At 32.6% G+C, this 26,971-nt stretch overlaps 1 protein-coding gene and 1 long non-coding RNA gene across 2 annotated transcripts in view; both read left to right on the top strand.

The window, feature by feature from the left end:
• Positions 1–2,866, top strand: part of LOC127700960 (beta-galactosidase-1-like protein 2) — a 28,127-nt gene extending 25,261 nt beyond the window's left edge. Inside the window, exon 18 of the mRNA XM_052204712.1 lies at positions 1,582–2,866. Coding sequence (XP_052060672.1) covers positions 1,582–1,650 — 69 coding nt within the window. The 3' untranslated portion in view covers positions 1,651–2,866. The remainder of the gene's footprint in view (positions 1–1,581) is intronic.
• A 4-nt stretch (positions 2,867–2,870) lies between these two features.
• LOC127700973 (uncharacterized) lies at positions 2,871–5,900 on the top strand. The gene is made up of 2 exons (XR_007981787.1): positions 2,871–4,372; positions 4,539–5,900. It is a non-coding gene; the product is annotated as an uncharacterized LOC127700973 (long non-coding RNA).
• Positions 5,901–26,971: the final 21,071 nt, after the last annotated feature.

The raw sequence follows: 26,971 nt of genomic DNA, 5'->3' as shown, positions 1-26,971 counted from the left end.
GTCGTGTTTAAATAGATTCTTCTTCTCGACCAGTGAAAGAATTCGTTATATAAATGGTCAAGTAATCACACACACGATGCGTAAATACAATGTATTTGCGATCTATTTCTTCAATTTCTGCACTGAAGTTTTTAAAATTTTTACTTTTCTTCAAAAAATATCTATCTTCTTGATGATCATTTACGCTATTACCTGATAACATAGTCCGATAAGGCTGAGATAAGCGTGGCTCAGGTAAAACTAATTATCAGTTATTGCGTAACACTGACCGACCCATCAGTGGTGATCAGTAACTTGACAATTTTAACCAACATTAATAATGAAAATGTGAAATTAAGAGGCTGCGGGATAAAGTATTAAGGGACAGCGGCCAATTAAGACGCTGCGGGATCTACAAAAATATTATGAAGGCGCTGCGGCACCGCAGCGTCATATCGGCCTGGGGAGAACACTGTACAATGATTAATGATATAAAAAAATAGTGGTGCAAAAGAATATTTTTTGTCAATTACAGAGCAGATGCTTGACAGTGTAACTAAAAGAATATTTGGGAAGGGTATCTATTATATAAATTTTACATTGATTGAAACTATTTAAAATGAATAAAAGAAAATATGGGGTATAACACTATAAGATAGCAAGCAAACAATTTAAAAAAGTTGAAGAATAGACAGCACCATAGTGAAAACAATAAAAACAAAGGATGAAAAGACTGAGAACAGTTTTCAAAACATGTCACAGTTTAATCTTTATTTTGTACCACATAAGTTCCACTAAAAAACCAGGAGTGAAATTAAATACTTTTAAAAGATCATCAGTTCTTGGTCTAACAGACACACTCTGGTACCAGTTGAAAACTGAAATTTAAAAAGTTAAATTCTTTTGTTTAGTTTGGTGTCTAAAAATTAGACTAATGTAATGATGAGACAGTCTATGTCTATTTTTCTGAAGGGTAAGTTAAGTTCTTGGTAAAACTAAAGAACATGTGAAGATTTTCTAAAAAGATTTTCTGTAGGCCTAATAAATAACATATATAAAGTATCATATAGTATATTCTTAATAATTCAAATGTTGCTGTTTCCACAATGACAGCTTTTCTCTGAAAAGTAAAACTGCATAAAATAATATTTTTGTTAAACAGTTGGCACATCAAATTGCAAAAGATAAACATGATATTAAAACAATAATATTCTTGTTTCAAAAATTTCAATAGGGAACATATATTACATTATTGTAGTAATAAACCATTTTTTAAGACGTTTCGGCCGCTGGCCTTCTTCAGTTAAAAACAATAATAAACAATGATATTAAAACATTGCAAATGTAGATCTTCATTGCAAATTATCAAAATTGCATGACACCAAAATTCTCCAGTATACAGTATACAATTTTGAACACTGACATAGTTCCATTATAAGTACTGGCAAAGCCACCTCACATAGCATTCATATTCTGTTTTCTTTTATCACTTTTTTAAGAAATCATGACATGATTGTTTTTATTCTTATGTTTCACTGTAGGTAACTTTAGCATCTCTTCAGAAGTTCACATTTGACTGTTTACATGTTTATATATTTTCAGATCATTGTATTTGAAGAAGAAAAGATAGGAAAGTATATAAGTTTTATTGACCATCCATTGCTGTCCTAAAAGTACTGTCATATAGATAGATAGATCCAAGAGAATTGATTTAGAACCAGGGATGATTGAAGTTAACAAGATTCAAGGAGATCTTTTGTTTGTAATTTTCAAAGTACTATTTACTGTTGTGTTGTTTCTGCATATGTACCATTTTAGATATAGAATAGACACATTAAGCACATACAATCACTTTAAAGCACATATTTTGGAACATTATTTGTCTAAATGCTCAACAATTCTCCCTGGGTTTCATAACAATTATAAACATTGATAAATGTTTTCAAATTCTTAGATGCAACCTTGTCACTGTCAAATAGATAGTGTTGTAACAGCATCACTTATTTCTGTTTAGCAAATAACACTTTAATATTGGACAAAATTTGGAAGATTTATTGTCAAATATTATATTGTAGAAAGCTGGTTTTGAAAAAATACCTTACTGGCAAAAGCTTTTTCTATTGATATTTGATTCTGTCACCTTCTAATAAATTAATTTGGTATATTTTCCTGTTCTGTAAAGATTTTTATTAGTCCCCTACCGACGAAGTCGAAGGGGACTTTAGGTTTGCACTCCGTCTGTGTGGCTGTCTGTCCATCCGTCAGTCCAGCAAATCAGTTTTCCGCACTTTTTTTCGTCATGCTTGAAGATATTGATTTAATAATTGGTATATAGTTTAATCATGACAAGTTACAGACTAAGTTAAAATTTTGTTCCGGTCTGATGATTTTGTGCAGATTAATGGTCCTTGGACTTAGAAAATTCACTCAAATAATCAGTTTTCCGCACTTTTTTTCCCTCATGCTTGGAGATATTGATTTAATAATTGGTATATAGTTTTTATCATGACAAGTTACAGATCAAGTTCGAATTTTGTTCTGGTCTGATGATTTGTGCAGAGTTATGGTCCTTGGACTTAGAAAATTCACTCAAATAATCAGTTTTTCCTCACTTTTTTTCGTCACTTGAAGGTATTGATTTGATAATTGGTATATAGTTTTATCATGATAAGTTACAGATCAAGTTTGAATTTCCATTCCGATGATTTTGTGCAGAGCTATGGTCCTTGGACTTAGAAAATTCACTCAAATAATTAGTTTTCCGCACTTTTTTTCCGTCATGCTTGGAAATATTGATTTAATAATTGGTATATAGTTTTATCATGACAAGTTACAGATCAAGTTCGAATTTTGTTCCGGTCTGATGATTTTGTGCAGAGTTATGGTGCTTGGAAATATTGATTTAATAATTGGTATATAGTTTTATCATGACAAGTTATAGATCAAGTTAGAATATCGTTCCAGTACAGTGAATTTTTAACCGGTAGGGGAATATGTATTGCCATGCAATACTCTCAGAATGCTTGTTATTTTACCATTTTTATGATACTGTAAACCAACTTATTTTTAGTTCCCTTCCGACGAAGTCGAAGGGGACTTTAGGTTTGCACTCCTTCCTTCTGTCTGTCCGTCCGTCTGTCCATCCGTCAGTCCAGCAAATCAGCTTTCCACACTTTTTTTCTTCGTTCTTGAAGATATTGATTTGATATTTGGTATATAGTTTTATCATGACAAGTTATAGATCAAGTTCGAATTTTGTTCCAGGCTGATGATTTTGTCCAGAGTTATGGACCATGACTCTGGACCATATCTAATGTTAGAGTACTATGTTAAACCATATTTCTGTACAAAGGGAGATAACTCATTTTTTAAAAGACATTCTTTGTTAAATTATTTGAAGAATTTTTTGGCAGGTTTGTTTGTTATTTAGTATAAACTAATTTTCTGAATGCTATATATATATAAAAAAAAATTATGAAGAGAAATCCTTTAATTAGATAATAATCTATTTTTATTAATGTATATATTTCAATACATTACATTGTGTAGATAAAAGTTGTTGACATTTTATAAATAAGTTACAAATCTATATTAGTTTGTGACAAATGAAAGAAAAATATTTGGAACTATTAATTATATTTGATTATAATTTGAAAATAGATATACACTGTATTACATCATATCTAATTTTAGAGAACTATTAATCATATCTGATGTTTTTTTCATCATGCTTATAAGATATTGATTGATAATTGGTATATATATAGTTTTATCATGACAAGTTACAGATCAAGTTCAAATTTTTGTTTCGGTCTAATAATTTTGTGCAGAGTTATGGTCCTTTGACTTGAAAAATCCAAGCATATAATCAGTTTTCCACACTGTTTTTAGTCATGCTTGAAGATATTGACATAATATTTACTTTTTGTTTACACCATGACAAGTTATAGAACAAGTTAGCATTTTGTTCCAGTATAATGAATTTTTATCTGGTAGGGAACTATGTATTACCATGCAATACTCTCAGAATGCTTGTTTTTCTTGGAATCTTTTTATTTTCATTTATCCCTTTCTAGCCAACTTTTTGACAATCTATTTTCACAATTTTCTATAACCTGTGGTGATTTTTTGTCTCGCCTTGACGGAGTCAAAAAGCGAGACATAGGTATGCTGTTTCCGGCGTCAGCGGCGGCGGCCGTGTCAACAATGTATTAGTTTGTGATTAGGTCTAGTTCATGGTGAACCACTAGTGGTAGGTCAATGATATTTGGTATGCAGTTGTATAAGCATTGGCACATCTCATTACCATGGAGATTATTTGGCCCCGCCCCCTCAGTCAAGGTCTATTGACTTTGAAACTTTTCATAGTTTACATGTATTAGTTTGTGATTAGGTCAATTTATGGGGAACCACTAGTGGTAGGTAAATGATATTTGGTATGCAGTTGTATAAGCATTGGCATATTTCATTTCCATGGAGATTATTTGGCTCCGCCTCCTCAGTCAAGGTCTATTGACTTTGAAACTTTTCATAGTTTACATGTATTATTTTGTGATTAGGTCAGTTCAAGGGGAACCATTAGTGGTAGGCCAATGTTAATTAGTGTTCAGTTGTATAAGCATTAGCACATCTCATTTCCATGGAGAATATTTGGCCCCACCCCCTCAGTCATGGTCTATTAACTTTGAAACTTTTGCTTAGTTTACATGTATTAGTTTGTGATTAGATCAGTTTAAGATGAACCATTAGTGGTAGGCCAATGTTAATTAGTGTTCAGTTGTATAAGCATTAGCACATCTCATTTCCATGGAGATTATATAGCCCCACCCCTGATCATGGTTCATTGACTTTGAAACTTTTACATAGTTTACAAGTTAATGTTTGTGTTTAGGTTTGTTTAAAGGGAACGACTTATGATAAGTCAATGGTATTTGGTATGCAGTTGTATTAGCATTGGCACATCTCATTCCATGGAGATTGCTTAGCCATGTACCTTCAGTCATAACTTACATGTTAAAGTATTGCTATTTTAATTTCAACATTTGCATTATCAAAATTACAAAAAGGCGAGACATATCTCTGTGATAAAAGTTTTTTTATAGAAGGGAAGATTCACTTTCTGATTTTGTCTCGTTTATGTTTTTTGTTGCGGAAATCAAGTTAATTAAAATCTCACAAATTTTTTTTATTTAGTTACATTATATTAAAAAGCAAAGCATATTATCAAGAAATGGTACACACAATAACTTTTTTTGCAGGTTTTTTTTTCAATTTCAATGCATTTAATTTTTCACCAGAATTGAATTCATGCTTCAACAGCAAACTCATGCTGTATATCAATATTTTTGCCTTTTGAAAACAATTCTTTTGGGAATATAGCTGCACAATTGAATTGAATGCAAAACAAGTGAAAATTTCCACCTTTACAGCTCATACTGGTTAAAAACTGTATGAAAATATATGCTACTGATTAATACTGGTTTATAGGATACACATCATTTTACATGCTAAATATGTTGAAGTTTTGATTGGCTCCTTGTAGCAATTGGAAATTTTATATTTGATAGTTAGAAAAGGGTTGTAAATTATATATATTTTTTATGTCATAGATTCATATTAGCAAATATAATACATGCTTATTGGTTAGAAATTATAAATTTATACATGTTGGTAAGCATTTCAATGTATTTATTGTTAAACAAAAAATTTTGAAACCCATTGAAATGCATTAAATTTGTATTGGGAAGAGACTTTGCATTTTTGTTGATTAAGAATTGCTTATGATAACTGGATAGACATTTTAAATGGTTATTTTACATAGGTGAAACATTCATAATAATTGCTTACATTCACTTTATTTGAACTTTGGTGGGTAGTTGTCACATTGGCAATCATACCTCATCTCCTTATTTTTATATTACTATGAAGTTAATTTCACTAAATTATATGTAGATTATACTTACATATAACCTAGAAATTATATAGAATTTTTTATACTAGAATTTATACTTACCAAGACATGCAGCAAATTTAAAAAAGGTTTGAGAAACACAAATGTTTTAATTGACACAGAGTCTTTTTGTTCTCCTGAAAAGTCTAAGAAGTGAATCTTTTTAACTATGCATTATTTTGCCATATATATATATTTATGATTATTTTCATATTATCTTTCATAAATGGAAGAAGTGGATGCTATTATTTTTTACATTTATTGTTACTAATTGTTAAGATATACTGAACCTGTATACATGTATGTTGGTACTCATTTTTACTAATTTTCAAATGCCTGGAAATTTCTCTTTTTTTTGTATCATATGGTTGTTAGCTCAATGAGATATACCTCATATTTCCTCTAATTCATAACTATAATTGCAATTTTCCATTAGATGAAATCTGTCAGATTCTTTTCCATCAAAAGACCTCTTATCAATGTAATATTTAATTCAAAATGCTTGGAGGATTGTAAATATAATCATTTTAAAATGTTGCTTTAGTCACCTGCTAAGCAGGATTAGTGCTTCTTTATCATCATCATCATTATTGGTCTTATTCACTCTTTCAGAATCTTATGCATTCTGGGTAATTATCTCCAAAAACATACACCAAAATGTTTTAATTGGTCAACAATGACCTAAACAATGGAAATTTAACCAATGATGTTACATTATTTTCACTTTGGTGTACAAACAATAAAATAACACATAGTTCTTTATACTCTAAAACAGCAAAATATAATACATGTTAATTGTACATACATGTAGCTGTTAATTAAAGATCATAATATTCCAGTTGAATGTTTGTCTCCTGTTAATAAAATCCACAACACATTCTTTGTAACAGCTATGTTTTTATTGGTTTGCAATAAAACATTTTCACTTCATGTTGACGGGCTCAGCCCAGACTTCTGTACACCTTTTGTATAGTTGGAACATATATTGTTTTTATACATGGCTTTTCCAAGTATTTTTTTTTTATTAAAATAATGTATTTTTTACACAGCTTATGTGTGGTAACAATTTTGACATATCATTATAATTTTGTTAATTACATTATGCATTATACTTGTATTTGGTTGTGATGTACAAAGATAGCAAGGATTTAGATAAACATTCCATATACAGTTATATACATATACAATAAAATAAAATTCCCCAAACACCAATAAATAGAACATGGTTGCTGACTCCCCTCTCTGCTTATAATGTTAAACCTTTAGAACTCCATTTTCTGTAAAGAAAGTGTAATCTAAAAATTATCAAAGTGTTTTTACTAGAAACAAATGTTGATTGTCATAAAAAATTTCCTTTAGTGTGTCTGTATTTATGAACAACTAGTTAAGCAAAGTCTTTTTTTATTCTGCAAACATTTATTTGATTTGACGATGATATATAATATTATTGCAATCCTCTTTTGTAAAAATGCCCCATTTCAGTCACAACTACCTGCATTTCCTACTTGAATGGCTTGGGTAAATTTTTTGTCAAAGTTTATCTTAAAAATTGGTGAAAGCAGGCAAGTGAGCAATGCCATTATATGGAAATCTTAAGTAATAATAATATATGTTTTATGTTTACTTACATCACCAATATTTCTATTGCAGTTCTTTTCTAAAATCTCCTTTTAGAGTTACTCTGAATATTTAGTACCATTTGAACCAAAATACTTAGAGGGAGCTTTGAGGGATTTTATATTGTGCAATTCCTGATGAAACAGTTAAATGTTAGTTTTACCTTTTTTTGTTGAGCCTTCGACTTTTGTCCATTTTATCCATATTTTACTTATAAATGGACTTAGTTTTTCTGCCAGGAAACATTACATTCACTCTGTGGTTAAAGTTTTTGAAATTTTAATAACTTTCTCAAACTATCCTAGATTTCTTCCAAACTTGGAAAGAAGCTTGTTTATGATCATAAGATAATATTCAAAAGTAAATTTTGTAAAAAAAAAATCCATTTTTTCCGTATTTTATTTATAAATGGACTTAGTTTTTCTGCCAGTTAACATTACATTCACTCTGTGGTTAAAGTTTTTAAAATTTTAACAACTTTCTTAAACTATCTTGGATTTTTACCAAACTTGGACAGAAGCTTGTTTATGATCAAAAGCTAGTATCTAAAAGGAAATTTTGTTAAAATTTTGTTCCATTTTTTTCGTATTTTACTTATAAATGGACTTAGTTTTTCTTCCAGTTAACATTACATTCAGTCTGCAGTTTAAGTTTTTAAAACATTTATTAGATTCATAAACTATCCTGGATTTTTACCAAACTTGGACAGAAGCTACTTACAATCAAAAGATAGTATAGAGAGGAATATTTTTTATTAATTTTTTTCCTTATTTTTGTTGAGCCTGCGATTAACAGCAAAAGTAGGCGAGACACTGGGTTCTGCAGAACCCTTACAAATTTTTTTAATACAAATATTTTTAAACAAAAAGATGCAATGTATGCCCCAAAGGAGGATGGCCTTTGATTCAAAATAAACATGTGTTAACATGATCTCATGAAATCCAGATGTTGAACAATAAAATGGGCAGATCATCAAACAGCTTCAGCAATGTACAGTCACCCTCATCAATTGACAAGATCTAATTTGGTCAGAGTCCACACAAGTTGTGAATTCAGCAGAGATAAACAAATATCTGACACAAACATCTTCCCAATAAATAGTCATGTGGGTTACTTTCAAGTTGTTAAATTCACATTATACTGTTGCTTATCATTATTCAAGGAACTGATTCAGATGTATAATTTCAGCACTTCCTTTATTTTTTTATTAAAAATTCTTTTTAGATATATAGTTGTGTTCATTGTTATTTTTTACTTACCTTGCACATGTACCAGTATTGCTGTGTCATTATTCTCTGCCCATCTTTGTTCTCAGTCAATGTGTCATTCCTAAATGATATCAATTTGTAACATAAGTGAGGGTGTGGATGGGGTTTACAGAATAGAAAATAATGGCTCAAAGGTACATTAAGAATTAGGAATACAGAATTAAAGACCCCCCTCCAGACCCTCATAAGTTGAACCATTGTGTACTTGATTCAGTGAATTACCCTTTGCAGAATTTTGGTCCACATAAGCACATAATTTACTTTTCAACATACATGTATATAGTTATGTATATCATGCTACCTCCAGTTTTTGTACAAAATGTTTGACATACAGCAATATAATGTGGTCTGCTGATGCACTGTCTAGACCTGTATTTCAAAGTCCACTGCACTAACAATTTGAGAGTTTGTAAATGTAGTTTGTTTGCCTTCTAACTACTCTAGAAAATTTTAATCAGATTTTTGTAAAAGTACTTGTCAATATAAATATAAGAAGAATGCAGTATGATTGCAAATGAAACAACTATCCATTAAAGACCAAAGCACTAGTAATAAATTATACATAGCACTGGGATGAAAAATGGTGAACCAATTCAAAACAGGAACAATCATACTAAACCAATAGAAGAAAACAATTATGACAGACAGCCAAGGACAACCACTGAATTGCATAACCTTGGCTTGAGACACACATAGAATGTGTCTGGGTTACACATGTTTGTGAGCCTTCAACCTTGCCCATAAGCTGGGAAAACTGTAAAAATCAGTTGAGTAAGTCTTTGATTCGTCAGATCAAAACTTTTTGTCAGAGGAATACTGTGGAAATGATGCACTCCACATTTGTCATTTGTAGGAAATTAATAAAAATCTAATATAAGTCTTACAAAAACATTTGATATAAGTTAAGACCTTGGTAAATATTAAATTTTCAAACATTTTTTATTTACTATATGTTGGTCATCAGTATGAAATTAATGGAAAGATTAACCGGATAGCTACATCAAAATTAAGTTGAAAAAAGGTAATTCTAAAGACAGCAGGAATATTTGATTACAATACACAGTTAAGTTTGATTAAATGCAGGTAAGTTTGATTACAATGTAAGTAAGTTTGCTTACAATGCAGGTGAGTGATTATAATACAGAGGTAAATTTAATTACTATACAAAGGTAAATTTAATTTCTTTACACAGGTAAATTTGATTACATTCCAGCAATTTTGAATTTTTCAGGTAAAACTACATATCTGACATATAAATATACTGTATGGTCTATGAACTATATGACTCAAAAGCAAAGCGTTGTGATTTTGATATTTGTGCTTATCCATGGTATGTATCTTCTTAGTTCAGTCAAGGATGTTATGTAATCTCCTTGGTTCAGTGTATTGTGTTTTGCATAGGCGGATCCGGGGGGGAGGGCGAGGCCCCCCTTTTGTGGGAAAAATTTGGTTGATTTTATAGGGAATCACTGAAGCATGACTGGAGTGGGCTCCCCCTTTGGTCAGTCAGTGCCCCCCCTTCCTCCTTACAAAAAGTTCTGGATCCGCCACTGTTTTGTGTTTGTTATGTAATGCATAATTGAATTGTATTTAATCTGTCTCCTATGAGCACCGTTTTGGTAAATAAAACTATCTGTTTTTTAATAGGGTCAGCTGAACACTTACTTTTGTCAATCATAGCTATGAAATAATCGTCATGTATACGTGATATGTCCCTTACTCGTTATGAAAGACTGAAATTACCCTATCATGCCATGTCTTAGAATAAACTCATCATAGATACCAGGATTAAAATTTTGTACACCATTTTAGAATCTGAGAAGCATTTTACTTTTTGCAACAGTTTCATCATACAATAAGGCATACACAACTATCTTGATCCAGTCAAATGTGTATTCGCCCATCTGAGTTCAGAAATCTCGTCACTCACTCTATTTGTTGCTGTCTTACTTCCATTGTATGTTTGTGTCAGATATTTGGTCAATTTTGTTGAATTTGTTCACAAGTTATTTAGACTGGGAGCAAGTTATATTTTGATTTACGGTACGGGTTCTGTCCATCCTTTAAGGGAACCGCCTCGGTGATCTCATGATAGCCTGTTCGCTTCGAGTGCGTGAGGTTACCCGGGTTAAACCAAATACTTGAAAACTGGTTTTTGCTACTTCTCCATTTAGCACGCGGCTTTGGGAGTAAGAGCAAAGCTTGGACCTATCGGTTCAGAGTCAGAAAAACGGTGTCCGGGTAAGGTGACATTGACTCCTTCGGACTGTTACTAAGTGAACCAGTACGTGAAAAATTGGCTCAGCGTGAACAAAGCAGTTTTTATCACATTGTCATGTTCTTGTCCTGAATATGCATTTATTTTGCCACCGGACGTTAAACAGCCCGATGATCCCTTTTCATCGTTCATTCTTGAAGGTTTATAGTAACCTTTCAGGTCTATATTTGATAACTTTGCATTTTTATATTGCTGTCTTGTCCATTATGCGTTAAGAAATTTCATAATAAGTATAACGCGTGTCTGAACCATTTTGAAATCGAATAGAGAAAGAGTTTGAAAGTAGATGTAAGAAGATGTGGTATGAGTGCCAATGAGACAACTCTCCATCCAAGTCAAAATTTATAAAAGTAAACCATTATAGGTCAAAGTACGGTCTTCAACACGGAGCCTTGGCTCACACCGAACAGCAAGCTATAAAGGATCCCAAAAATTACTAGTGTAAAACCATTCAAACGAGAAAACCAACGGTCTAATCTATATAAAAAACAAGAAACGCGAAACACTTATGAACCACATCAACAAACGACAACTACTGAACATCAGATTCCTGACTTAGGACAGGTGCAAACAATTGCAGCGGGTTTAGATACACATATAGATATAGATGCTACATTTACTTTAAACGAAACCTTTATATTTCTACTTCAATTTTGATACTATGAAAGGCTTATATATTACATAGACATATAATATCAATGTATTATGTCTCTGATATCAAAATTATTCGAAAAGTTACTTGAACTCTTAAGCGCTTGACAGTGTAATTTTAAAGGCTCTCGTATATAATAATTTTAAACACTTAGGAAAACCATAATACGTTGCAATGCAATAAAGAAGCTTACCATTAGTGAGTTTATAAGAAATTGCAAAAAGACCAAAGTTTGCCTTCTATATTTGACATCGTGATCTATTAAAATGTATTTAAAATAGTATAGTAACTTTAAGAGACGTAGAATACCAAAAGTGTTTAAAATAAAAGTAGAGGGTCCAGGAACCAAATAATTAGATCTGAAAAAACTTAGATATTTGGTAATTTAATTATGACAGATTTTCTAATGTCTCAACCATGATATGACTCCATGCATGTTATCCTATTGGTCCTATTAATTTGAAAAGACTCATACCACATCTTAAACTGGCCTTAATATTTAATTTATAAGTTATCAACTAAAATAACGTTTTATTAACCCCATCTGTATATTGTATATTATGTATTTCTTTGACTTAAATTAGTGCATTAGTATTGGCCATTTGGGTTGATGTTTTGTGTGTGTGTAAATTTGACCATTTAAGATACAAATAGAAAATACATTATTAGATCAGATCATATGCATGTCGTTTCAAGTTTTGATATCAAAATACCAAGCATCACTACATTTACAGTGCAAGAGGGTCTGGATGGGGGATCCTTCAATTCTGTATTCTTTAATTTTTATGTCATTTTTCTTTACTCTGTATATTTTTTGCCCATTATTCTCTATCCTGTATATTTTTTGCCCATTATTCTCTATTCTTTATATTTTAGCACGCCATTATTCTCTATTCTTTATTTTTTGGGCCGATTTTTCTCTATTCTTTATATTTTTTGGCCTTTATTCTGCACTTTTTACCCATTTTTCTCTTTTCTGTAAACCCCATCCAGACCCTGCAAGTTGACATCTAAGTTATACAAATAGCACAGCAAAACCTGTGGTGACCCTCAGAGGTGGATACTAACGCTAGAATACTCAGTAAAACACATTCTAAAAATATATTCAATATTCCTGCTAGTCATCACAAGCGATGGAGATGCTGTGGTTGAAGCTGATTTTCTTTGTCCTAATGTTTCATTCATGTCGTTAGTTTCATTTGTTAAACTTTCTTGTGTGCGTTATACTAATTGCTTTAATATAGATATTACACAGTCTCTGCGTGTGTCTAGCTTAGTTCTATTATGCTGGTCTTGGATCGTTTAATTGGTATGTCATATGTCTGTGGTTGCTATAAGACAAGGACAGTGCGGGAGTCTAAAAGCGAACAAGCACTTGAAACAGGATTCAATACTCTACCGCGAATTAAAAAATATATCAAATTGATTGTTTGTTCTGATTCACATGCAGTGATTCGAAAATGCTCTTGCATGAAACCCCAATAACACTCTGCGATTTTAAGCCGTACATGTGTACGCAAATACTTTTTTTTTTTATTAATTACACAACGCTTTTGGTATCTTTAAACCACGAGGCTACTTAATATATATTTTGATGTACAAAAAGTAATATACATAATTATGAACGGGAATATAAAAATAAGGAGATGTGTTTATGATTGTCTATGAGACAGTTATCCACCAGAGAGTTACATGTTATTATAATTATTTACACTATTTATATAGCGCATTATCTAATTAAAATTACTCTAAGCGCTTAACATAAAAACAATCAATGCAGTTAAAAGAGGTGATTAACATTAAAACCATCAATACAATAGAATGAATTCAAATTTTGAACACTTATAAAAAAGGAAACAGAACAATTAAAAAAGATAATTAAAATTTAAGGCATATACTAGAACGGAAAGAACAAAGATAAGAGTAACCGTCAGTATAAAAGGTTAAATGTGATTACTGAAAGCGAGTCTAAAATAATGTGTTTTCAAATTTTTCTTAAAAAGTTCGATGGAGTGTTTATGTCTTCGATGGCTTAGGAAGAATGTTCCAGAGGCTCGCAGTAGTTTTGTCGAAACGTCTTTCTCCGCAATTTTTGGTGCGTACACGTGGTTGTATTAGTCGCATTGCATTTTCCGATCTAAGAGATCTTGATGGTTGATAGGCACTAATAAGTTTCTCAAGATAGACAGGCGCTAGGCCATGTAGAATTTTGAAAGTATATAAAACAGTTTATATTGTATTCGATACTGCACCGGGATCCAATGAAGTGACACAAGAACTGGTGTAATATGATGGTGTTTCTTTGTACGTGTAACGATTCTTGCTCCTTATTCTGTACTCGCTGTAACTTATTTACTGAACTGGCATTCATGTCATATAGCAGAGCGTTCCCGTAGTCTAGACGTGACGTGACAAGCGAACAGACAAACGTTTTACAGGCATCCTCGGTGATATATTGCCGAATTCGACCAATGTTTCGAATTTGGAAGTAGCACGACTTTGTGACGGCATTGACTTGTTTTTCCATGCTCAATTTCATATCAAAATAAAAACCAAGGTTTTTGACAACCGATGCATTACTAACGATTGTTCCATCAAATGACAATTCGAATATTCCTTCACATGAGTTTTTGGTGTAAATAATATCAGTTCCGTTTCGTCTTGGTTCTGTACATGTCCCTTGCAGGTGATAGGGGAAGGTTGAGCACACACAGAAATGTAAACATGCCAAATGTTTAACCCTGCCACATTATGTATGTGCCTATCCGAAGTCATGAGCCTGTGGTAGTAGTTGGTTCCTGTCTGTCATATTTGTTTTTTTCGATTATTGTATAAATTAAGCCATTGGTTTCTCGTTTGAATTGTTTTACATTTTGTCACGTCTGGGCATTTCAATTTGTAACTGGCTATACGGGGTTTCCTCGCTGTTAAAGGCCGCAAGGTTGTTTACATCCACGTTGTTTGGATTCTGGTGGATAGTTGTCTTATTGGAAATCATACCACATCTCCTTATTTCTACATTGTGTACTGTATGGCCTTTTACCATGCGCAAAAACCATAGGTCTGTTTTTTCTTAACCAGTCTTTGCCAAATATATACTATTATACTATATCTCGTCCCAATTTGAATTTTTTTAAACACCGTGGTACACATGTCTGTAGAACCTATTTTCTATGTAACATTTAAGCACAAGAACTGAACAGTGGAGATGAATTAATTCGATTTTCAAATTATGAATAATAAGCATATATAAATGACTTTCTTCTCTTGGCAAAAGTATGAGCTGAAAGTTTTTGCCCAGTAAGTGTGCAGGATATATTTAAAATTGTCCATACAGTATTTTTCGACATTAATTTGTTAAGTTCATTTTTTTTTTACAATCCACGAAGAAATTCAAGAAGTAGAGACGAAAAAAAAAATCAAGTTCGGTGGGTAAATAACAGCAAGATGGAAGATCTGAAAATATTTTATACGATATTTTAAAACATTTTGAACCCACACCATATAGAAAACACATTACACTCTTAAATAGTAGATTTACAGACTACGTGCATCTTTAATTGCTGCGGATGTTGTCTAACAATGCTGACATTAGACTTGCTACAATTCCCTTTCTTTTATTTCTTGAAATCTCTCAGTTATAGCAGTAAAATTGTTAAAGGGGCAAAATTGAAAAAAAAGGTAAGTAGGAAGGGACATGTATCAAGTCTATGCTGACATGTAAAAGTATTATGTTGGGGGTATGCCTTATTCATAATTATTTGCTTTTCAAGCGAAGATTTTGCTGCTGCATGAAAAGATACAAGTAAAAGATAACACTTATCAATAACTATAATTATCAAACTTCAATTCTTTTAACTTTTGGTTAGGATTGCTTGCAAAGGTAAGGGCGCTGATAAACTTACCAAACATATCTTGAAATTGTAGGAAATTATCGTTAAACAGAAATATTAGTAACCTTAGTTATGATTTATTTCACCAATCAAAACTTCTTGTTCTTATTGCAGGGGCTGCTGACATAGACTATATGGAAGATGTCATTCGAGGATATTTCTCCAAACCACGCCATCACCTTAATAATACCATGCTGAATAAAATACATGCTAAAGAGTTTATTTACAAACAGAGTCTAGAACACGGCTTCGAGACGGAGTACCAACAGTTTATAAAACCGTTTGTTTCAAAAAATGTATATATTGCTTTGTATGTTTGTTTGTTTGTTTGTTTGTTTGTTTGTTTGTTTGTTTGTTTATAGTATTTTTGTCTTTCTCAAACTATATATACCAAACGCAATGTATTTACAACAGCAGTAAATATATAAGCTTTATCAAAACATCTATTATAATGAGCAACACGTCGGCTCTCACAGGTGGAGCAGGATCTGCTTGCCATCCCCGGGGCACCTGAGATCACCCCCAGTTTTTGGTGGGGTTCGCGTTGCTCAGTCTTTATTTTTCTATGCTGTATTTTGTAGACTGCTGTCTGTCTTTTCGTCGTTTTTCTGTCTTTTTGTTATGGCTTTGTCAGTTTGTCTTCGACTTATGAGTTCCCTTTGGTATCAGGTTCCGCCTGTCTTAAGTCACAAACAAATTTATCACAGGCGCTTGGGGAACGCACCCCCTCTTTTTCTAAATATTTTTATTTGTGCTAATATTGTTAGTTGATATTTTTTAATATTTCAAAGTCCTGCTTTTGTCCATACGATATTACAATAATAGTAGTTTATATAGGATGCCCCTCTATTGATATTTTCCGTCAGTTCAAAAGACAAATACGAATTACATTGAACATATGTCCCACTCAAATCTGATATAAAAAGAGAGCTATGGAATTATTTTTTAACGCTATGGAATTGTGGTTTAAAATCATGCTACCTAGAAAAGGTTTATCGGTATATATCATTCACTCTGTAATAAAAATGTAGCAATGTCGATGTTTCGTATAGTCTTTATGTTATATACCATATGTAACTCTGACTATTTCTTAAAACAGTTTAAATTTATAAATCAATATCCTAATAGACAAATAAATATCATACTATTCAAGATTATTTTTTTTTCAGACAAACTTCCACAATGTAATCGGTATTAAGAAAGGAAAGAATTTTGGTAATGCAAATGACAGAATGATTGGAATTGGAGCACACTATGATACCAATGCAATTTCTCCAGATAAAACTCAACATTATATACTGGTAGCTACGTTTTGATAAATGTTAATGATTTCTTCGTGATTTGATGCAGCAGAGGGTGGTGAATAAGTTTTTCAATGGTTTGGGGGGGGGGGGGGGGGGTGGATAACATAGATTAATTAGTCATGACCCACGCACTACACCAACTCATAACAAAATCACTGCGCTGAATCATTACAAAATCACTGTACCAAATCATAACAAAATCACTGCACTAAATCGTAACAAGATTACTGCACCAAATCAAACCAGCAAAATCACTGCACCAAACACTCATAACATTGTCAAATGCCGAGCTTGAAATTCTACTTTTTATAGCAATTAATACTAACTAAAGGCGGAAAATTTTCACTTGACTTAAATCTTTTTCGTTCCTATAGGTGTTGATGACAATGGGTCTGGAATTGCAGCAATGTTAGAGGTAGCAAGGCAATTGAAAACACTTGCAAATGAAAGAGACAATACAATTATATTGGCAGCATTTGATCTCCAGTATGGTGAGTTTTAGGATTTTAATTTTTTTTAGTTAAGCGGCATATATACATGTAACAGTTCATGCAAACATATATTTGTCGTACAAACTAAAATCATTGTCACCAGTAAATGAAAGCAGATATAATTTACTTGTTTAAAACTGATGCAATAAGCTTGTTCAAGAAGCATAAGAAAAGAAAAAGTTTACAAGGACTTCAATGCCGATAGTCTAATATATTTGACGCTATGCTTGCATGGATCGAATATTCTGTTTCGAACCTCTGAAAATCTTCTGCATATTCTGTTACCGATTTAGTTTTGTTTTGTGCAATTGTCTTCCGGATATCATGATTATCACACAGATTGCATTGGTCGTTTCTTGTCTTTTCTATTTCATGGGTTTTATGGACTGTTCAATGATTATCAGATTGACCCTTCATGCTATTAGCTTAAGGATATGACTGACAGCAAGGATTTCATACAATCTTGGTTCAAACAGTGGATAAAAGATCATCATGGTTCAGCCGCTTCCTCCCTTGATCCTCATGGAATGATTATTCTAGATTCACTGATGGAATACAATACGTCATATAATTCGCAGTTGTTTCCGATAGATTCTGGAATAAACCAAATGGTATGTATGTGGCATTCCAATTAAAAAAATGTATAAGCAAACAACTGTAACTAAGGTGGTTGTGGTTGGTTCATGTCTGTCATATTTGTTTTTCGTAAATTGGGCCGTTAGTTTTCTCAATTGAATTGTTTCATATTTTTTTCATGTCGGGGCCGTTTATAGCCGACTATAAGGTATGGGTTTTTCTGGTTGTTGAAGGTCGTACGGTTGCCTATAATTTCTAACATCCAATTCATTTGAACTTTGGTCGATAGTTGTCTCATTGGCAATCATACCACAGTCTCTTTATTCTTAAACAACATAACACTTGTGTTTAGATTCCAACGATTTTAATTTTTAAAATGTAGACATTGAATTTCAGATAACTCTCTTTGAAGTTGTAGCTGTTGTAATATCAAAATATACCATTGGGGATTAAAATAAACAGAAAATGATTACAAAATGGGGGAGAAAATACCAAGAGGACAATTAAAAACAATATACTTGTTAAAAATCAAAAATACCATGGGCAAAAGAAACATGACTGACGAAAAGACAAACAATTTGAATGTAAATGACTTCACGAAGATGATATCAATGCGGAATCACAAATGAATCTAAGTTGAAATATTGTCCGAACATTGATGTTAACTTAAACACATTTCATGTTCAACATGCAGATGACACTTTTTAAACAGTTTCTTATATTCTAATTTCAACTGACCGTGTCCAAATGACAAAAAGATTAATGGCTCGTGTGAATGTACTTATCGTGCATTATGGCATTCGTATCTTCTAACGAAATAATTTATAAATTTCAGTTTCAGACAAAGTTTCCAAAAACCTATGCAAGTGTGTCATCAAATCATTTTCGAGGCGACTTCATATCATTGATATACCGCAAACCCACAATGGATGCCAGACTGGCTGAATTTACACTTTCAATCATCGTGGAAGGTTATACCACAAAAACAGTTCCGACTGGAAACTTTCCCTTTGCCATTTGCAGAAATGAAGTCTGTATCTAGTGACCAACAGAGACAATTACATCAGTTCTTTAGAAGCGACCACTCAAATTTTTGGCGCAACGATTTTCCAGCAATTTGGTTGACCGATGGAGGTAAAATCATCTAGCAATATTAAAGGAGGTTGTATATTTTGGAAGGTAGGAGAAAGGTTAAACGATTTTTTCAATCCTTAATCCTTTTTTCCCGTATACTTTACCAATACTGTTACTGTTATCTTAAAAACAGGGGAAATATGTAGCTTTATCATCAAAATGAACACTGAAAACGTCGATAAATATGTCGATAAAAAATCTCCATTTATGAGGCCCAAACTCCAGCTGAAAATTTTCAAACCTCCAGTTGTGAACTGACAACTCTGTCACATGCATACTATAGAAATAATGCCGGCAAGGTATACATGCACGTCGGACAGGGTTCATCTGACCTTGACCTCGTTTCATTATTCTTTTGTCAACGTCATGTCATCGTTTTTATGCTAGTTTATCAGTTACTATAAACAATAGGTCAATAGAGCGTATAGAATAATTGTAAGGTGTAAATATCCGTCTCGCAGGGTTCATCTGACCTTGGGCTCATTTTCAAGTTCATTCGTCAATTTAAAGTTTTGTGATTAGGTCTGTTTTTCAGCTAGTATAAGCAAAGGTTCAACTATATTTGGTGTAGAATAATGAAAGGTGTACATATTCGTATGACATGGTTCATCTGACCTTTCGTATTTCACTATAATAATTGGGTCTTAGACATAATCATGAAAACTTAACGTAGAGTCCGTTTCATAGATATTGAAAGTAACAGGTCAACTTAATTTGATATATAAAAGGATTGTAAGGTGTTCATATCGATATGACAGGGTTCATCTGACCTTGACCTCATTTTCGTGGTTAATTGTTCAACTTTAGATCAGTTTCTCAAATACAATAAGCAATATGTTAACTTACTATATTTGGTGTTTGAATGTATAGAACGAGTGTAAGGTGTATATGTCCGTCTTATAGGGTTAATCTGTCTTTGATCTCATTTTTGTCGAGCCTGCGACTTTTGTCGCGGAAAGCTCGACATAGGGATAGTGATCCGGTGGCGGCGGCGGCGGCGTCGTTGGCTTACTTCTTAAAAGCTTTATATTTTAGAAGGTGGAAGACCTGGATGCTTCATACTTTGTATATAGATGCCTCATGTTACGAAGTTTCCGTCAGTCACATGTCCAATATCCTTGACCTCATTTTCATGGTTCAGTGACTACTTGAAAAAAAAGTTCAGATTTTTTGGAATGTTAAATTCTCTCTTATTATAAGTAATAGGATCACTATATTTTGGTATGTGCGTACCTTGCAAGGTCCTCGTGCCCGTCAGACAGTTTTCACTTGACCTCGACATCATTTCATGGATTAGTGAACAAGGTTAAGTTTTCGTGGTCAAGTATATATCTGAGATACTATAAGCAATAGGTCTACTATATTTGGTGTATGTAATGATAGTAAGGTGTACATGTCCAACTGGCAGGTTTCATCTGACCTTGACCTCATTTTCATGGTTCAGTGGTCAAAGTTGAGTTTTTGTGTTTTGGTCTGTTTTTCTTATACTGTATGCAATAGGTCAACTGTATTTGGTGTATGGAAATATTTTACGATGTTCATGTCAGTCTGGCAAGTTTTATTTGACCTTGACCTTATTTTCATGGTTCATTGCTCAATGTTAAGTTTTTGTGTTTTGGTCTGTTTTTCTAATACTGTATGCAGTAGGTCAACTTTATTTGGTGTATGGAAATATTTAATGATGTACATGTCAGTCTGGCAGGTTTTATTTGACCTTGACCTCATTTTCATGGTTCATTGCTTATGTTAAGTTTTTGTGTTTTGGTCTGTTTTTCTTACACTTTAAGCAATAGGTCAACTATATTTGATGTATGGAATGATTGTAATGTGTATATGTCTGTCTGGCAGGTATCATCTGACCTTTACCTCATTTTCATGGTTTATTGGTCAATGTTCAGTTTTCCTGGTTAACTTTTTTCTTAGATACCTTAAGCAATAGGTCAACTATATTTGGAATGATTTTAATGTGTACATGTCTGTCTGGCAGGGTTCAAATGACCTTGACTTCATTTTCATGGTTCATTGCTCAATTTAGAATTTCCATGGTTTGGTCTGTTTCTTTTATACTATAAGCAAAAGGTCATCTATATTCTGTGTATGGAGGGATTGTATTAAAGGTGTACATGTATTTCCGGCTTGGTTTATCTGACCTTAACCTCATTTTCTTGCATCATAATGTTAATGTGATACTTGTAGTAAAACTTTATATGAAGGACTATCAACATAAAATCAATGGTCAGTATAGTAGGCGAGACATTTCAGCGTGTGCACTCTTGTCGTGGATCTTTGTTTAAGCTAAGTTACTGTGATACCTCAATCTTATTAAAATGTTGATCCATATCAACTCGCATGCTCGTATATATGAGTATAACGAAATCAGAGAACTATATTTTAATTAGATTGTGTGATATCTGTAGTTAGACCTCGATCTTTAAAGACTTTCAAAATTAAATTCAATTCTGGTCAGTAAAGCAGGCAAGACATTTTAGCGTGTGCATTTTAATTTTGTTTCGGTATATATTGTGAAACGTTTATTAACAAAATAATTTATTTATTTTTGAATATATTTCATGATCTCTTTTGATAGTTTATAATATACACAAAAAGTTCTCTAATCATCTTAGTTTTGATTTGAAATTTAATTATGTGTTTTCAGGATAATATCGTGGTGTGGTGTCTAATTGTTACCAGAAGGCATGTGACGACCCGAAGACATCACTAACACCAGAAAAACTCAGATTTCTGGCAAAAACAACAGACGCCATTTCCATGACTGTACATCATCTATCTGCACCCATTATTAGTGGTAAAACTAATGATATTGTCAATTTATATATCTAATAGTGTTGTTCCTTAGACGCCAATGTTAATTCTCCTTTTTGTAAATGCGTAGGCTAATTTTAATGTTTGAAATGGAGGTAACTGAAATTATTAAAAACAATTAAAAAAAAACACGAAAAGAAGAAATAGTAATCAGTTTGGTTTACATATTTATGTATCAAGTTCTGTTTTGATTTTCGGCTAATATATTATAGACCATACATGAATTTGAAAGAGAATAACTTTGAACATCAGATGTTATAAATGTATTTTGAAATTTCCAATTTACACTAAAGGAAATATAAAAAAAAAATACTTTCGTTGAGAAAAAGTACAAAACATATATGATTTTTGTGATCACAACATTCGTTTCTAGAATACCATGCATCAGCTCGGTAAGCCTCGGGACAAATGTCAGAGCATAAACTCCAATCGAGAGCCTAAACAGAATAGCCAAAGCCCTGATAGAGCTGCAGCCATACCTTTTGCACCACTGCATAGTTGAAATTTATAGACAAACTGTATCATAATCATGCCATTACTAAGAGCATTGTATCATATGGAAAATGTTAGTGCATCAACAACAGAACCGACCCAGTGGTAGGAATAAATCTTACCTTTGGCTTGAAATATATTTTGTTACTCTCCTTCCAGTGCAATAGCAGTAGATAATTTAAAATAACCATAATATCATAAAATTATTGCAGAAAATTAATTTGGAATAAGCAAAGGAGTTAGTTTACTCTTTATTTTTTACCAACAAGTGTTAGATCGAAAAAAGGGGTACATTCATATTCATTTGTAATTTAAGTTTCAAATAAGATTTATAAATTGTCTATTTCAAAGTAAATTAATAGTCTATGAGGAAAAAAAACTTCATTGTGATTTTCTTTTATTTTGATAGATTCAAGTGGATCAAGAAGTGGTCAAAGTCAAGTCCTTATGATACTACTAACAACAATTATTCTGTCAATCACTTGTGCTAAATGTAGTATTGTAACAGTGTATTGATTATTCTATAAATTCCTTTTTGTGAACATGCAAAATTTGTATGATTTTTTCCCCAGGTATATGTATTTTCATTGTTCCTATTAAAGGCATCATTTTTTTTATGTAGAATGTTAAACTCATGTTCTAACAGTGAGACACGTGTTGTAAACATTATACTTGCTAAAATGTTTTAGTGAATAACAATTTTAAAATTGTGCTATTGTCCACTTTTCTTTAACTTTGATTAACAAATGTGTTTTACGGACAACGCAGATAACTCAGGCTTATAAACATGACGTTTTCAGCTTTCGTATATTACCATTGTCAACTTCCCATTTCTCTGTAGCAACATATACCCTCTACCCCAACTTATGGCGTTTACTTATCTCAATAAATACTTTACTTGCGTACATGTTCATATCATATGGACTATATCAACAGGATGCTCCTCACGCAAAAATTACACCAGCAGGGCTATAAAGAAGAACGACGAAAATGACTATCGACTGACTTTAACTAAATTGCTGTTGTACTTAATCTCCTTCCCCTTCCCTAATCAAACTTTGGAACAATTTAGGCCACTCTCTTTGATTAATATATTTTAAAGAGTTATATAACGATCTCCCTATATCATTGGGTTGGTTGTAGTTTATTAAACATTCAAATGCCGGTAAATTCTGTTTTGTCTGTGAATGGGTAATATTTTAGCCTCAAAACATTATCTAGCTTTTTATATAAAAAAAGAAAGAAGGAGATGAATGATTTTAAATTAAAAAGGGGGAATAAGATACCAAGGAGACAATCAAAAGCCATAAACCGAGATAAATAGAAAAAAAACACCATGGTCAAAAGCAAAACGACGAAGGAAAAACAGGCGACAAGGTCAAACATTTTCACTGGTCATCCGGACACACCTGTATTGCACTATTTGTTTGTTAACTTTCTTTCTTAGGAGGAAAGATAAGAAGTTAGCAATATCCTTTAACTTTACTTTCCGCTATATAGATGATGTTCTCTCACTAAATAATTCAAAATTTGGTGACTATGTTGAACGCATCTATCCCATCGAACTAGAGATAAAGGATACAACAGATACGGTTAAGTCTGCCTCATATCTTGACTTACAGCTAGAAATTGACAATGAGGGTCGGTTGAAAACAAAACTTTACAACAAAAGAGATGATTTCAGCTTCTCAATTGTGAACTTTCCATTTCTATGTAGCAACATTCCAGCAGCGCCTGCATACGGAGTATATATCTCCCAATTGATACGTTATTCCCGGGCTTGTATTTCCTATCATGATTTCCTTGATAGAGGGTTGCTGCTCACAAGGAATCTATTAAACCAAGAGTTCCAAATGGTGAAGTTGAAATCATCCCTTCGTAAATTTTACGGACGCCATCACGAGTTGGTTGACCGTTATGGAATAACCGTTTCACAGATGATATCGGATATGTTCCTTATGTCGTAATTACAATCCACTTCCTTTTTCACCACGAATGTGACCTACCGAATTAGACTATTTACCGGATTTGTAATAACATGAGCAACACGACGGGTGCCACATGTGGAGCAGGATCTGCTTACCCTTCCAGAGCACCTGAGATCACCCCCAGTTTTTGGTGGGGTTCGTGTTGCTTAGTCTTTAGTTTTCTCTGTTGTGTCTTGTGTACTATTATTTGTCTGTTTGTCTTTTTATTTTTTAGCCATGGCGTTGTCAGATTATTTTCGATTGAGTTTGACTGTCCCTCTGGTATCTTTCGCCCCTCTTTTATCAAGGCCTTTCAGTAAAATCAAACAGTGCATCTGGGACATAGTATATATTGCCCAAGAAACAAACAAGAAATAAATATGCAATTAGAGGAGTACAGTTAGTCTTCATTAGAATATCAATCACTTGATGGTATACTTTATTTCCAAGACGAACGAACCGTTAAGTATCATAGAACAAAATGTTATATGACTTTAATTCACAAGTTATTGTTCTTGTGTGTCTAATTTGTGTGGTAGAACATATACAGTATGTAGATATAAATTTGAAATTCATAAGTTTTCTTGAAACAACTTTTTATTGATAATTTGGACAGAAACATTTCTGTTCTCAATTTATTCACTATAATTAAGTTATTGTGTATATATGTGTGAATTTTCAGTTAATGTATACTTGTTTTGTACTTTGTTACAAACTTATTGTTGAATAAAATTGAGAATGGAAATGGGGAATGTGTCAAAGAGACAACAACCCGACCATAGAGCAGACAACAGCTGAAGGCCACCAATGGGTCTTCAATGCAGCAAGAAACTCCCGCACCCGGAGACGTCCTTCAGCTGGCCCCTAAACAAATAAGTATACTAGTTCATTGATAATGGACGTCATACTAAACTCCAAATTATACACAGGAAACTAAAATTAAAAATGATACAAGACTAACAAAGGCCAGAGGCTCCTGACTTGGGACAGGCGCAAAAATGCGGCGGGGTTAAACATGTTTGATGAGATCTCAACCCTCCCCCTATACCTCTAGCCAATGTAGAAAAAACAAACGCACAACAGTACGCACAGTAAAACTCAGTATAAGAGAAGTCCGAGTCCGATGTCAGAATAGGAAACAAAAGAAAATAAACAAAATGACAATAATACATAAATAACAACAGACTACTAGCAGTTACTGACATGCCAGCTCCAGACCTCAATTAAACTGATTGAAAGATTATGTCTTCATCATATGAATATCAGGCACAATCCCTCCTGTTAGGGGTTTAGTATTATACCTTCATATGTTTAGTATTATACCGTCATAAAATATATGAGAAGAACATAACCCGTGTCATGCCAACAACTGGTTTTAGAATAAATGTGTTAATTCCGATGCAAAGACCCTATAAGTGAATCAATATTAAAGCCAAAATATGCAATCTTTAACAATTGTTTAATGACCTGACAACAGTATCGTAACTATATCCCTTCTTAATAAGTCTGTTTAAAGGTTTTGTTAGCTTTTGAGGTGAATACTGACATTTTTGTGCTTTGTCAAGAATATTACCATAAAAGATTGGATGTGAAATACCAGAACGTATAAGATGTCTGCATGTTGAGTTATATTTACGAATGATGTCCTTATACCGATGATAAAATTTAGTAAATGTTTTGACTAGTTTATGATATCGAAAACCCTGGGGTAATAATTTTTCAGTAATACATAAATTTCTCTTACATGGCAATAAACATTTGAAGAAGTTTACATGGCAATAAACATTTGAAGAAGTTTACATGGCAATAAACATTTGAAGAAGTTTACATGGCAATAAACATTTGAAGAAGTTTACATGGCAATAAACATTTGAATTGAATTGAATTGTTATAAGATTTCTTGTGTAATTTAGAAAGCCAAAACCGACGTAGTAGGAACTATTCTCCTAGTAGTTTAAATAATCACAATAACAAACGAATTCGTCTAAACTATCATCTGACAAAGACTAAAGATAATACAATCTAAAGTGATTGTAATCCAAATATGAAAACAAACAACTTCAATGTGAAATGCCTACAGGGTTTGTTTGTTTACGTTACTTTATTTTCTTGATGGAAACAGAATTTACAACTGAACAGTGAGATTCAAAGTTATAATTAAACCTGTCATCCCTATTTCACGGGCACTTATGTTGACATGTTGCAGAATGTCTGTGCTGGTGATTTCGCCCTAATCGGTGCTGGTGATCGTTAAAAATATGAAAACAAGGTGACAACGATGATTTTGTTGACCAAATAACAGATATATAAAATAAATAGGCCAAATGTTTGAATGGGTTTCTCATGGGTTCAATGTCAAGAACTAACAAATTGGCTCTATCTATACCAATTCAGTTTAAGCGTAACGACAAAGTGCTTATTTTTAGAACACCTGCATGGAACGATTTTTTTTTACAAAAATGATCCTGCATGGAGTCTGCTTACAATTCCGAATCAGTAAGACATAATCGTTACGTGCATGAAAAAAACAACAGCAATCGATTAAAA

Source organism: Mytilus californianus, unplaced genomic scaffold (assembly GCF_021869535.1).
Source record: "Mytilus californianus isolate M0D057914Y unplaced genomic scaffold, xbMytCali1.0.p SCAF_5, whole genome shotgun sequence".
Taxonomy (NCBI): domain Eukaryota; kingdom Metazoa; phylum Mollusca; class Bivalvia; order Mytilida; family Mytilidae; genus Mytilus; species Mytilus californianus.
This window is presented reverse-complemented; position numbering and strand designations above follow the sequence as displayed.